Source organism: Lygodium microphyllum, chromosome 20, assembly GCF_053477565.2.
Source record: "Lygodium microphyllum isolate KBCC chromosome 20, Lygodium_microphyllum_v1.1.10, whole genome shotgun sequence".
Lineage (NCBI taxonomy): Eukaryota > Viridiplantae > Streptophyta > Polypodiopsida > Schizaeales > Lygodiaceae > Lygodium > Lygodium microphyllum.
This window is the reverse complement of record NC_141154.1, coordinates 23884843-23898125: the sequence shown is the minus strand read 5'-3', so window position 1 is coordinate 23898125 and position 13283 is coordinate 23884843. Positions and strand designations below refer to the sequence as shown.

The 13283-nt window shown below is 39.1% G+C and overlaps 1 protein-coding gene across 1 annotated transcript; it reads right to left on the bottom strand.

Moving 5' to 3' along the window:
• Positions 1 to 9: 9 nt before the first annotated feature.
• On the bottom strand, positions 10 to 414 carry LOC148018749 (uncharacterized). Its single transcript, XM_087701246.1, has one exon. The coding sequence runs from the start codon at positions 412 to 414 to the stop codon at positions 10 to 12; it is 405 nt and encodes a 134-aa protein (XP_087557372.1).
• Between the last annotated feature and the right edge of the window lie 12869 nt (positions 415 to 13283).

Below are 13283 nucleotides of genomic sequence, written 5' to 3'. Positions count from 1 at the left end.
GAAACTGAATTAGTAGCTCCGTGCGAAAGCGTAGACAAGGCCTAAATGTGTCTTTATCGTAGTCAAATCCCTACTCTCAAGGCCAAGCTGGAACTGGTCATAACCATAATAAAGATCACCAAGTGAATAGATAGCATGTCTAGCAAAAGCCTCTACGAACTCATCCACAATAGATCCTGCACCAGCATTCCGTAGAGTAACCCTTTTCACCGGTTGTAAGTCCTGTATGAATCCGAGTGTCCCATTCTTCTTGGGAATTGTGAACCATCTATTAGAATAAGGAGCTGAAGATGGTTCAAGAATCCCCATCATGATCCGCTCATCCAAAACCTCCACCAATTCAGGCAAGTGAGTCCTAGGCACAGGAATAGGCCGAAAATTCCAAGGGACAGGCAGAATGGTAAAGATAACCATAGGCGTCACAACCCTCAGATCAACGTATCCTATCTCATGTGGCTAAAAAACAAAGGTTCTCCCATGTCTACACAAACATCTTCTAAAAACATCTCAACTCTACTGGAAATAAGAAATCTTCTGACCCAATCTTCATCTCTTTTAGTGTCTCAGCTAACAACATGTGTCCAATACCTGCTCGATCTCATAAAGGGGGCTACATAGCTGCCCTCTTAATCATCTCATCATTATCTAAAGGAAGCAGTCCTGCAACTGGTTTGACCTTCTTGTCAATAGTCTTATACTTCATATGTACTCTAGCTTCATTATTACAACCTGCAAATTTTAACCCTTGCTATAAATACCCTGGTAAACCCAAATTTTGCTACATATAAATAGCACCCAACTCTTTTGACTGACAAAAATCAGCCATATCTCTTTTGGACTACATAAGAATAGCCCGACACTGAGGTTAACAACATACTTTAGCTGTAAGTCTTCTTTGCTGTTGGAATTCAGCACCCTGTGTTATTTTGCTGAAATATTTCAACAAAGAACCCTTTTTGCTGAGCATTGTGAGCACCCAAAATTTTTTACAGCATGAAATCAACAATTTCACAATACATCGCCAGAGAATGGACCTGTAAGACATGACAATTCATAATTTTTAGATTTCAGCAAAGCTGAAATTTCTCCCATGGTATCTAAAACAAGACAGCCCGTCATAAAACCCATCTACACTGTCTTCTTTTTGCAAAATACCTGCAAACTTCAATTCTTTTTCTTTTCTTTTCAAATACTACCTGGCAGCCCTAGGCATGTCCGTAATATGCTAAAAACTCAAAGAACTTTCAGTAGACACACCATAAACTCCCGAGGAAAAACTGGCAATGCCCAGGAGGCGAGAGCTTTTCCTGTCTCATACCATTGTTGTCTCGCATGACAATGGTACCTAAACAAAATTTAGCTCTCTTGATAGAAGAGGGGAATCCCTCAAAGAATCCTTGTTCCGATGATGATTGACAGAAACTGTCATAAATTGAACAACCCTCTTCCCATCCTTACTCGGAATCTGTGCATAGGGAGACCCATTGTCCAAAGCCTTAGTCTCCATCCCAGACTTAGAAATAAATGTTTGCCGTAAACTAATGGGATAAGAACAAGAATTCTGAATAAAGAAATGATAGGTCTCATTCACATCTCCAATACCAATCTGCCAATTCGGACAAGCAGTATACAAATATCTTATAGTGTTGTTGGCAGCAGGCATGCCCCAACCATGATCCACATCAACTGGCCATCTCCTAGTATCATACAATCCATGCACTATAATGTTAATTTCAGATAGGCTGGTCTTCATCTCTTTTTCGCTTCTCCTCAATAAGCACATCAAATCCCTATGATTTTTCCATAGAGGCATAGATAGAATAGACATCAACTCGATCAAACCATCCAGTCCCTTTTCTGATCTCGTCACCTATGGCTGAAAGTTCTATTGATGAAGGTTTTCCCTTTTGCTCAGCATGTAGTGCATAAGACCATAAAGAAGATCTGTCCTTCGTTAGCTGCTCTAAACGAAGTCCATAGGCAGCAGCTTCTCTAGCCACATCTCATCTCACATAAGAAGAACGCAAAAGGAACTCTTCCAACTATTTCTTCATTCCTCCCTTCCCAAAAATTAGCGGAATCTACTGCTCTATGTATCACCAAAACATATCTTTTTGTCCTTCCATACCACCAATTTCAGCCGATAGGCTTTCTCAAACTCTTGGCAGTCCTTTCTTTTGTGATCTGGACTATCACACCACAGACATCGTCTCACACAATCAGTCCTAGGTGGACTTGCAGCCGTCAAAGAAGCAACTGGGGCTGAAGCAAGAACTGGAACAAAAGGCTATTGTTCCATCCGCGTCATTTTAATATGAAGTTCCTTAGCTCCCTTGGATAGCTCTTCAACCACATCCTCCATCGATGGTTTTGTAGCAGGTCTAACTACAGCTGTAGGAAGAGGCATAGGAATGGTAGGCATAGGAACAGAAGGCATAGTTACTGGCATAGGCATAGGGAAGGCTCAAGTCACTGGCGAAGGTAAAGAAGAAGGCATAGGTGAAGGTTTCAAAGAAGAAACTAGTAAATCTAATTGCATTCGTGCTTTTCTCCTTTCAGCCTTGAGAAGCGTTGTCACAGCCTCCTTCTCATCCAGCCATGAGCCTTTCAGCCCATTCTCCTGAGTATTGTTGTCCAGTTTTTGCTCAAGTATCACCCGTAAGGCTAGATCAGCAGCATAAACAAACAACTCTATCTTTTCAGGCTCCAAGATAACCTGTTCCGCAGCACTCAACTGCTCAGAGCGCATCTCGAACTAGCGAAGAAGCTTGGTCACCACAAGTTCTTTATTTGGCTTCCTGCACCACTCCCTGAAAGCCTGAATGCTCATCTCTATATCCTCGATAAAAAATTATTTTTTCAGTGTCTTTTTAAAATCAACCCAATCAGGATGTAGTCTAAAGATATCGGAGACTTGAGCTTTTAATGAGCTTTTAATGATGTAGTCTTTTTAATGATGGGATATGATGAGGAAGAATGCCGTGAACCTCCATCTTCAATGGATAGACTCTCAAGTATTCTGAAATTCGACGACCATCAAATAACTTCATCTCGGCCTCGATCGCTTGAAGCGCTTTAATTGCCTTGGACTCCTGCATAGTAGCTTGCTGAGATTCATCTAATGCTGAAATTGCTGCATGTTCTGTTGTTGAAATTGTATCCACTATTGCTGCTGTTGTTGCATGAGTTGCATAAAATACTGCTTCATCACCTCATCTGTGGTTCATGTAGAACTTGAAGATGGAGGCGGAATAGAACTGAAAGCGGAAGAATCTCCCATCTCAATGTAGTCGCGACACTTTCATGCCGGGTTCACCAGAATGTTGCACAAAAAACAGCGCAAAAGTTCGTGAATTTGTCGCTCATCAACGGGACACTAAGAAAGATGGGAGATCCGATTGAGATCAGAACAAGACAACAGATTGATGACAAAGAACTAGTGTATTAGAGTTTTACTCTAAGTACATCCCCAGAGCCAGATTACAATACCATAGCTCAATCAGGAGAATTAAATCCATAGACATAATGCCAAGTCGAATATTCAATGGAGTACAAGAGCTTTTATGATTAAATCCCAAAACCAAGTGCTGGTCTTCAAAAATCCAAGCAACATCTAGACTCTTTGTAATCTCTCTTATCAAGAGCATCCAAAGAATCTTCTTTCCCTTGAGATAATTTTCAGTTCAGTTCTAAGACCAAACCCTAGGTAAGTCGGTGAATCAGCCATTCCTAGAGTTTTTTCCTAGTGTTTGTTTTTGGAAAACCTCTCGATTAACCGAGAACACCCTACCATAGGACTGGATTCGTTGGGGATCCATCCACATGCTTCCCTTAATGAAGTTTCTTAGTTATCTAATTGCCTACAGCATTACGTGAAACATACAAAAACAACTTCATTAATTAGCAGATCCTTTTCTGATGCTACCAACACAAACAAATCTTTTATACATTCATAAGCTTTCAATTCCCTGTTCAAGAGAATTTTTGCTTATCAATTCCTGTTAATGTTGTCCACCCCAATGAAGTACAGAGAGCCCTGTTCCAAACTAGTATTTTTCTTCTCTTCTAATAGCTTAAGAAAGCTTTGCCATAAAAGCCCATGTGTTTTCACGACAATTCAGTTCCAAGTATATACTTGTAAGTTTGATTCTCCTTCAAAAGTGTGTCGATGCAGTTCCCTCCTTCCACTTGATAAAGCATAAAGCTTTATCATAACATTAGCTTTTTTTTTTGTTTTTTCAAGCGTCATCTATTCCCCTTTTTTGCATCTATTGTATTCACATCGACTCCTCCCAGTACTCTGACTCTGTCGAATTCAGTGCTGACGTTCCCCTGGTTCAGCTCGTTTTTCACGTTTCAAAATGCTTTAGATCCCTCAAATAACAAACAATCTCTTCCAGCTTTGCCTTTGCTTCATCCACACCTTTAACATCACTAAACTTCGTGTTTGACTCTAAGCTTGACTGCACTTCCTCACTCAAGCCCAACCCTTTCCCAGGCCTTTATCCTCCATAAGTGCCCCTAGTCCTAAGATAAAAAAGAAATGCCAATGCTAAGGTCCTAATAGTGCGCTAGAACTGTTGCTTGAAACCACCCTCAATAGTAACAATATGAATAGGAGTACTAGCACTTCCTAAAACACTCTCTTTTGGTGCAACACTCATGCTTCCCAACATAGGATGAGAACTCGTGAATGGAGCTCCAAAACTCTATTGGTTCTATTCTCCCAGACCTTCTTTGACCCCTTGTTGCAAAGTTGAAAGCAATTCACTTTTACCAATTTTGTTTGTCCTCACTAATGCTTTTACATATTTAGTCAAGACACCTGGTTTGTACCATTGATGTGGTTGACTTTTCTCGCACCAGCGAACTACATAATTTGGATTTGTCTTGTTATACTTTTTCAAAAATGATACTTCTGTGTCATCCACATCTTGCTTCATCCTTCTCGCCAAGCTACCAATATATCTTGAAAAATAACCTTTTTGTACACCCAGAAAGTAGATCCCTCTGGAACTGGCTGCATATGCATGTTGTTGGCCTCTCAAAAATGGGTAGCAGACTTGATTGCTTACAAATGAAGAACTCCATGCAATCGTATGCATTAAGAGATTGGCATTCTTTTTCATAATTCTATGGCACCACGCCATCCCTTGTCGAATCTCATAGCTATGACCACAGAAACACACACAGCTAGGAATAGCACATGCTCATACAAAACTCCATAAGTCTCCAACTTTCTTTTGATATTTCTTATTTAGAGCGGATTCTCATGTAAAATTTAGGCTTTTGCTCTCTTGTGACCTGGCATCCAACTGCATACACTCAAGAACTTGTTATCATTTTCAGATTTTTCTTGGACTACACACAGAAACACACAACAAGCACATTGTTCGCACACGGATTTGCGCATTAGGTTGGATTCAAGAAACCACACACTTGATAGATTGCAAAATAACACGCAAACACAAGCACACAACTGAAAATAAAAAGCTTAATGAGTGACGTTGACTAATGAAAGTCCTGGCGAGAAGGCCCGCCCTCCAGTGCAGTGGTGGATACGCTGTCAAAGAGTTTATTGTTCATAATATAAATCATGGGATTCTTATGAACACAGAAGAACTTTACTAGGATTTATTTGAGGAATTTTTATACATAACTCAGTCATTGTTACCCAACAACCAACTTAGATATCACTTAGTTACATAAGTTCATTTGTATTTTTCAAACAATTTTCAATTGTACCATGTATATTGATAAAAAATTAAGTCTATGGGAACTTATAGCTTGATTAGCTGGAAGTAATTGACAGTTTGCAGGATAAATCACATTGTTTTCAAGTGGAAAATATGGTTAGAACTTAAGAAAAATGCCAAAATTCCACTAGATTCATGGGGGACCTAAAGTAATAAACTGAAGTGACCTGTCAATGACCAAAGTAGGTCAAAAAGTGAAGTGGGAGCTGAGCACGATGCAGCCCGCATTTTTCGGTGCAAAATGCAGGCCTGCATACCTACAACATCTGGAGAAGAACTGTGAGCTATGGTGTATGCTTTGGAGCATGCAAACTAGAGGCAAACTGGAGCTGAAGATGAAGATACAAATAAGAAAGGTGAGAGCTCCTCTTACCCGTCCATTTGGAATAACAAAAATGAATGGTATGACAGTCTATAAAAGGGGGAAATCTTCTCTCATTTTATTTACCTTATTCATGGTCCAATGAAGCCCGACTGTACCCAAGTACTTGAGTGGCTTTGGGGCAAGCAAAGGGGGAGGATTTTGAAGGTGTATGGGCTATTATAGGCTGAAAAAAACCAGTCATAAACAGGGCAGCCCATTGTTCTTGTCCATTTTGATGAGCAAACAAGTGATCCATGTGGTTGTAAAAGAAGAAATTGACCTCTTATCATCAGGGCTTTACTCATTAATGATTAGAGGAGCTTATTTTTGAGTTAATGTACACTTTTTGAGCTTGATTATGGGCTGGAAATTTTTGTTTTAAAACAGGGATGAAGTTAAATTTATGCTCCATCAATGCATTTCATGTACTATTGATCTATGTCTTGAATGTACTTGAGTCTACCATCAAAATACTTGTTTCTTGGAGTTGTAATCTGTCTATGTACATGAGATAGAAGCCCTTTGAGCTTGCATTTGGTATATGCATTTGGATTAAAATCTGAGAATATCCTTTATATAATGGCTTATTTTTCCCAAATGTATTTGATGTAATCAAGTTAAAGGCATTCATTCCATTCATGTATGCTAAATACACAGAAAAAGCTTGATATCTTCTTCTTCAACTAAGTCATTTCTAAAACCTGAATCTTGTCAAACTTCATTCTTTTTCCCTTCTCCAAACCTTGAATCCCATACTTTTATTTTGCTCTAAGCCCCGGTGGTAGACCTTCAACCCCTAAGACGATGACAGTGGTGAACCCGACGTGAAGGTCCGTTGCAGAAGAGGAAGTACAATGGGAGAATCATCAAGTTTGGGAGGAGATGCCTTGCAACAGTTGGTTCATCTGATGCAAGAAAGCCAACAACAACAATTGCAATTTCAGCAGCAGTTGCAATTGCAACAACAACAGAGACAAGAAGAAGAGCGGAATGATGCTGCCGCCATTAAAGCTTTGGAAGCAGTTGGGCAAGAGCTTTCAAGCAATTTAATGGGCAAAATGTGTCCTCTTTTATCCGCCTCTATACTGACAAGATGGTCTTCTTCAGAGTTCCTCGTCATGCCTAGAGTCGATATTTTGCCCGTTTGGCCGAACATGGTCTCCAGGACCAAATTCATGGTCTTTTCCAAAAAGATGCGGAATGGTCCGCGCTCAAGAAGGCTCTTCGAGAAGAATTTTTTCTTAAAGATTCTAGCCTTATGACAAAGAAAGTTTTTACTTAATGGGTCGAAAGGCCCAATAAGGGTCTAACCACCACTGCTCTTCATCGCGAATTTGAAAGCAAATTTGCTCAACTAGATCCTGATGATCAGCAAGGTATGGAAAGCCAGAAGATTGAATTATTTCTAAAGGCTACAGATCCTTTCCTTCAAGAGAAGCTAACTGATCGACTTGAAGATCCTGACTCTGAGACAGGATTGAAGACTGCTTGGAGTGATGTCACTGAAGCAGTTAATATGATTGCTCGAAGAGAGCGGTTGCGCCTAAGTTGGGGATCTACCCTTGCACCAACTGAATCCATGAAGGAGCCTGTTCTTGTTTCTCGACCTCCTGTCTCTATGGCCGAGTAACCAAGAAATTCTGTTGTTCCATCTCCAAAGAAGGATGTCATGGACGAGCTAATTAAAAGCATACGGGATCTCCATCTTAATCTAATGGAGATTAATTCTAAAGTGGAAAGGCTTGATGTGAAAGTGGAAGAAAGGGGACGTTCAACTGCCCAAGGACCTATAGGAGAAGGCTTCAAAAGACGTTGTATCTGGTGTGATAGCCTACAACATGATAAGAGGGAGTGCAGTGCATTCCGTGAAGTTGAAGCACAAAAATTAGTCTTTTGGAAGGATGGTAAAATTCATGCAACCGAAACCGGCCTTCCTCTTGAGCCAAATTTTGGTAACGGTGGCATGAAGAAAAGATTGGAGGATTTGACAACAAGAACAACCTATGCAGCTGTTGATGCAGCAATCTTTAGGCTGCAAATTGAGCCAACTAATGAAATTGTTAAAGCATGTAAAACCGATGCAAAATCTAAAGTGTGGATGCAGGCCTTAGATCGCATGGAGCAAGGCAAGGCAACCAAAGATGATTTAACTACTACCAATCAATGCATCTGAGGAAGAACCGGACGGATCGAGCCAGTTGATTCATTTTCAGCTTTTTCTCGGTTAGCTGAAATTAATAATCATGAAGCCATGATAGAAGAAAAGAGAAGAAGAGATGAAGATGTTGTCGTTCCTTCTTCTTCGGGGCCAACTAAACGCAGGACAAGAAGTAAACCAGAACAGTAGAAGGCTGCTGAAAATCCACAACCGCCAAAGCTTGATATGGGAGATGCCCCTCAAGCAAAGAAGACAGAAGGAAAAAGAAAAAGCAAACATCCCAGCTACAAGCTGCAGTCTGACATAGAGACCACAACGGATCTTAAGCAGATCCTAGAAGAAAGGATTCTTGGAAGTAGAATTGAATTTACACTAGGGGAAATTCTCGGAATTGCAAAACGAGGATTTCATGATGTAATAATTGATGTAATTAAACAAAAAAAACAATACGTTGGTGAGGAAACTGAAGAATCCATGCATGCTTTTTTGCAAGCACTTCATTTGTATTTGCAGGATGAAGAGAAGTTGAAAACTCAAGGGATTCGATTAGAGGCAATCAAAGAATTAATTGCAGCCATAGAAGCCAAAGATGAAGACATCTATGAAGTAGAAACTGAAGAAGCTATTATGGTGGGAACTTCTCAATCCAAAGTGCAGCCTATGCATAAGAAAGAAGCTCATCTTCACAACATGCAAGAAGAAAGTGATGTTCACTTTATTCCTAGTAGTCACTACTCCCGTACCCATTGGGCAAGGGGGACCACTAAAACCGTTGTTAAGATTGGAGAATAAGAGACTCCATGCATTGCCCTTATAGACCATGGCTTGGAGATTAATGTCATGTCAAGAAGTCTCTACGAGAATGGCGGATGGCCCATTGATGTGGACCCAGGATGGCGCATGAAAGCATCCAATAACTCCTCTGGCGATCTTTATGCAGCATGCCCTTATGTACAAGTTACTATTAGTAATGTAAAAGATGAATTTCATTTCTTTGTTCAAGATTCCTGCAGCTATCCTATCATTCTTGGAAAACCTTTTATTTCTAAGTCTCGTTTAGAAACAAAGGCCCTTGATGATGATTCATCATATGCTCGGATAAGAAGTAAGGATAATGACAAAGCTGTCCAATTCTTGACTGTATGTGTAAATCATCACCGGAATAGAGATCGATTGAGAGATCATCCTGTTCCTCCTAATGCCCGAGAATTTAAGGGTTTTTGGGTAGCACTGCTATAAGTGCAGGCTATGGCAGTGCATCATGTCATAAAAAATTGCCTCCACATATAAAGGAGGCAAGGCTAGAAGCTGACTTGCAGGTTTTTATGGCCAATAGTGTGGGCTGTTATAAACAGTTTTCAGCCATGAATAGGGCTAAAAGAAAGCATTTATGTCATGTGGAACAAGAACTGAAGCAAATTGATGTTTTGCCTAAAGATGAAGAAATTTCAAGGCTATTTTATGGGCTGATTTATAATGATACAATGGCTGAAATATATGCAACTGTTCATGCTGAAAATCAGTCCATACAGGTATGCACATTCGATCCAAAAAAATGACTGGCCAAAGACCAAGCCACTTTTAACTAGGTCGGCAAGCCAACTCCTACGAGTTGTTGCACTAAACAGGTGATTTTTGCTACTAATTATACTAATTCAGTTTAGCCTTCCATTATTTTTACGACGTTTGTTTGTAATAGTCCAACTAGAGATATCTAAACTCCAGTAAACATACTTAATTTCACACTTTGTTTCTTTTAAACTTTTACAGCTAGGTCTTTATATTGGGCACTAAAACGCTAAACCTAGGATAACTATAGTTTCCCTCCATCTTTCAGGAGCAGCTCCTCATAAATTTCTCCTGCCATACTAGTGGCGGTTTATCCAGGAAGTTTTGATGTTTGACTTTAAGAATTTTGTTTCAAGGTATAGATCCCTTGGATCTATTCAAATATCTCCATTTAAATTCCTTTTTATATTTCTCTTCTCCAACTGATTAAAATTAATTATTTTTATTTATTTAAGTGATAGCAAACATTCAAAACACATTTTTTAACGTACCATAAACCCATAATTCTAATTCCTTATAATGTTTCCCCTCTCCGTATTGCAATTCGTCGTTGCTTTTTAGTGTTTAGATAATTAGTTTGTTTTGCGTGAATAACGTCATTTCTTTCTTCTTCTTTACTAAATACCAATCAAGATAAAAACAGGTACTCTCTACACTCCAGCATAAACACATACATAGTTCATTTTAAATCCCCATATTTCCCTTTAATTTATCAGTTAGTCCCAGTAGCCCTCCACTCATAATTCTTGCAATCAGACGATAATTATTTTTTAATTCGAACAAAATATAGTTCTTAAATATGGATGATGAGGCTTTCCCTCATGCCATCAAAATGATTATCTTATTAAGTTTCTGATATTTCTAATTTAAATTTAAGGTTATAATTTTCTTATCATCAGCAAACATCATAATATATTATTGTATCTCTCATTCTTACCCATCCCTGTGTTATTTAATAGTACATCACGTATTGTTTTATTTACTCAAAATAAAAACACCATGTTTATATGAAAATATTTTTTTCAGTAGAATATAATTAAACTGTTGTTTCTTTTTGTTTTAAAGCTTACAAAACTTCAACAGCAATCAAGAATTGCCTTTTTAGCCTTTCATGTAAACATCTAAATTTTTATTGATAGATAACACATTTTATTTAAATGTAAACTATGATTTTTCTTTAAAAATAACACTTTTTTTTGAATTTTTAAATATATCCAACAGTCTTTAAATATTATGAGAAAAGTTGAGTAAATTCCTAAAGACATAGCCTTTATTAAAAAAATATCATAAGTCATATTGGATCAACCAAAAATTTTATAAAAAATCATATATGTCAATTTTGAACCATTTTAGAGTATTTTTCACAATTTTTGATTTTTAAAAAATAATTTCAGGTGCACATAAATGCAGACAATCATTCAACACAAGAAAACAAGTTTCAAGGCATTTTTAAAAAATATTAAACTGAACATTTACTCATACTATATCATTTGTTTTAGATAAACAGTTTAGGCACGTACTTGTAAATCCCACGGGTCGTTGTCACGTCCTTGGAGACCGTGTCCTCTTTCCGTCTAGCCACTATCTAGTCATTGTGCATCACAAGCCCAACATTCTCATCTCTTGAGATATATTATCACTTCAGACTTATCCATTAGCCCTCGTTCACTTTGGGTCAAAAGGCATTATGCAATAGTGCTGAAAGCCTCTAGAGGTCCAAAGAATATGCATGTCATTTGCCTTACTCCCTTTGCTAGCATTTGTACATTTCTTTACTTCATGTAAAGCTCTGCTATGTCGAATGCTTCATAATATTTGGTGCATATGGACTTTTGAGCCATCGACAAAAGCTACGAGGATATGTGCCTCACTTCACTGCTGACATCCGCATTCTCGACAACCAACCGCACCACCCCAGAGCCTCATAGAGATCTGATTGGACTTCGCTCAGCATCTTGGGAGACACGAACTCTACTAGCCTTGGCACTCTCTTCCTCTTCATGAGTATCATGATCCTCTCTCATCATGCAACTGTTGCAGGAAAGCATTCCGTCTCCTGCACGCATACACTTGGTCCATCATCTCATTGAGAGATGCCTCTTGTTCTACATGGATCAGGAGAAGAGTGCGTGGCATCTCTTAAGAAACACACCCATATTATACAGTCGTTGGTTACCAGAACAGGTTGGAAAGAGCCAAAGAAAGCCAATCATCAGTTCTTCAATGACTACTTTTAGCGCAGAAAACAATTCCTTGAGGATAAGAAAGTCCTGGATCACTCAGATGTCATTCTGCAAGATGATCCTTAGACTTACGTGCAGCCTTGGTAGCAAGCTGCTTGTGTGGGGTCTTGCCTCCTGTCGACTTGCATGCAGTTTACTTTTGTGTGTGCCATCTCTCTCTCTCCATCTCTCTCTCTCTCTAAGCCTGCAATCAAATGCCTAATATAAATATACTGGCAGCGTATGGAGTTGTTGGATTGTCCCGTCGACCAAGGTGCGATCAAGAAACACTTGGATCATAATCTTGCGCAACTGCCCTGCTTCATAATCATCTTCCTTGTATGGCACCTTGTATTAGAAGCACACACAACTGCAATTCGACCCCCCAAATCTTTCCTCGCAGTTTTTCTCAGAGATAGAGAGAGAGACGCAACAAGAATGCAACTGAAAAATTTCCTGTAAAATGAGAAAGCATACATAGGGTAATATAGGCACCTTTGCACCCTTTGAAATGTCAATGTGTGAGGTATTACTACTAGTTGATGACCTCAATGACACAAGGACAACTCTTGCTCGTCTAGACCAACCAACTTTACCATATGCATGGTATCCAGCTCCTCTTCCATAACAAACTTTTATATTTCCACGAAGGTGGCCACAAAAGTCATTGACATGGTCATGTCCATTAAAGACCACACGAACATCTCTTGCTTCATGTAAGGTGGACAAGAAGCCAGAGTTCACTTGTGCACAACCAATTGATCCCTCTTGCTTAACTCCATTTATTGAGCAAAGACTTTCCACACGTGTCTCAACTAGAGGAATGTGAAAGTAAGCCAAGGTAGGAATCTTATCCATAGGTGTAGATGCTTTCTTGAATCCACCCATAACCATGTATCCTCTTCATCTTGGAGTAGTCCCCACTATCAAGCATGTAAATATTTAAGACACTTCTTCTTTCATGCTCTGATCCCAATGGGCCTTGCACTTCTAAGTGGTAGTTACCAAATCCACCTATGTCGGTGACGAGTTTGTTGCTTGAATTCTCCATCCCTCTACCATCCTGTACATCATGGTGTTTAACTTCTTTTGGGTATACTTGTGACAAGGTGTAGTCCATGGTGGTAATGTATTTATTATTTTTTTAAAGCAAAAGAAGGATGGTTGAAATATGAAGAGACCACCATGCATGTTGTATAAGAGTGTTAGTTGAT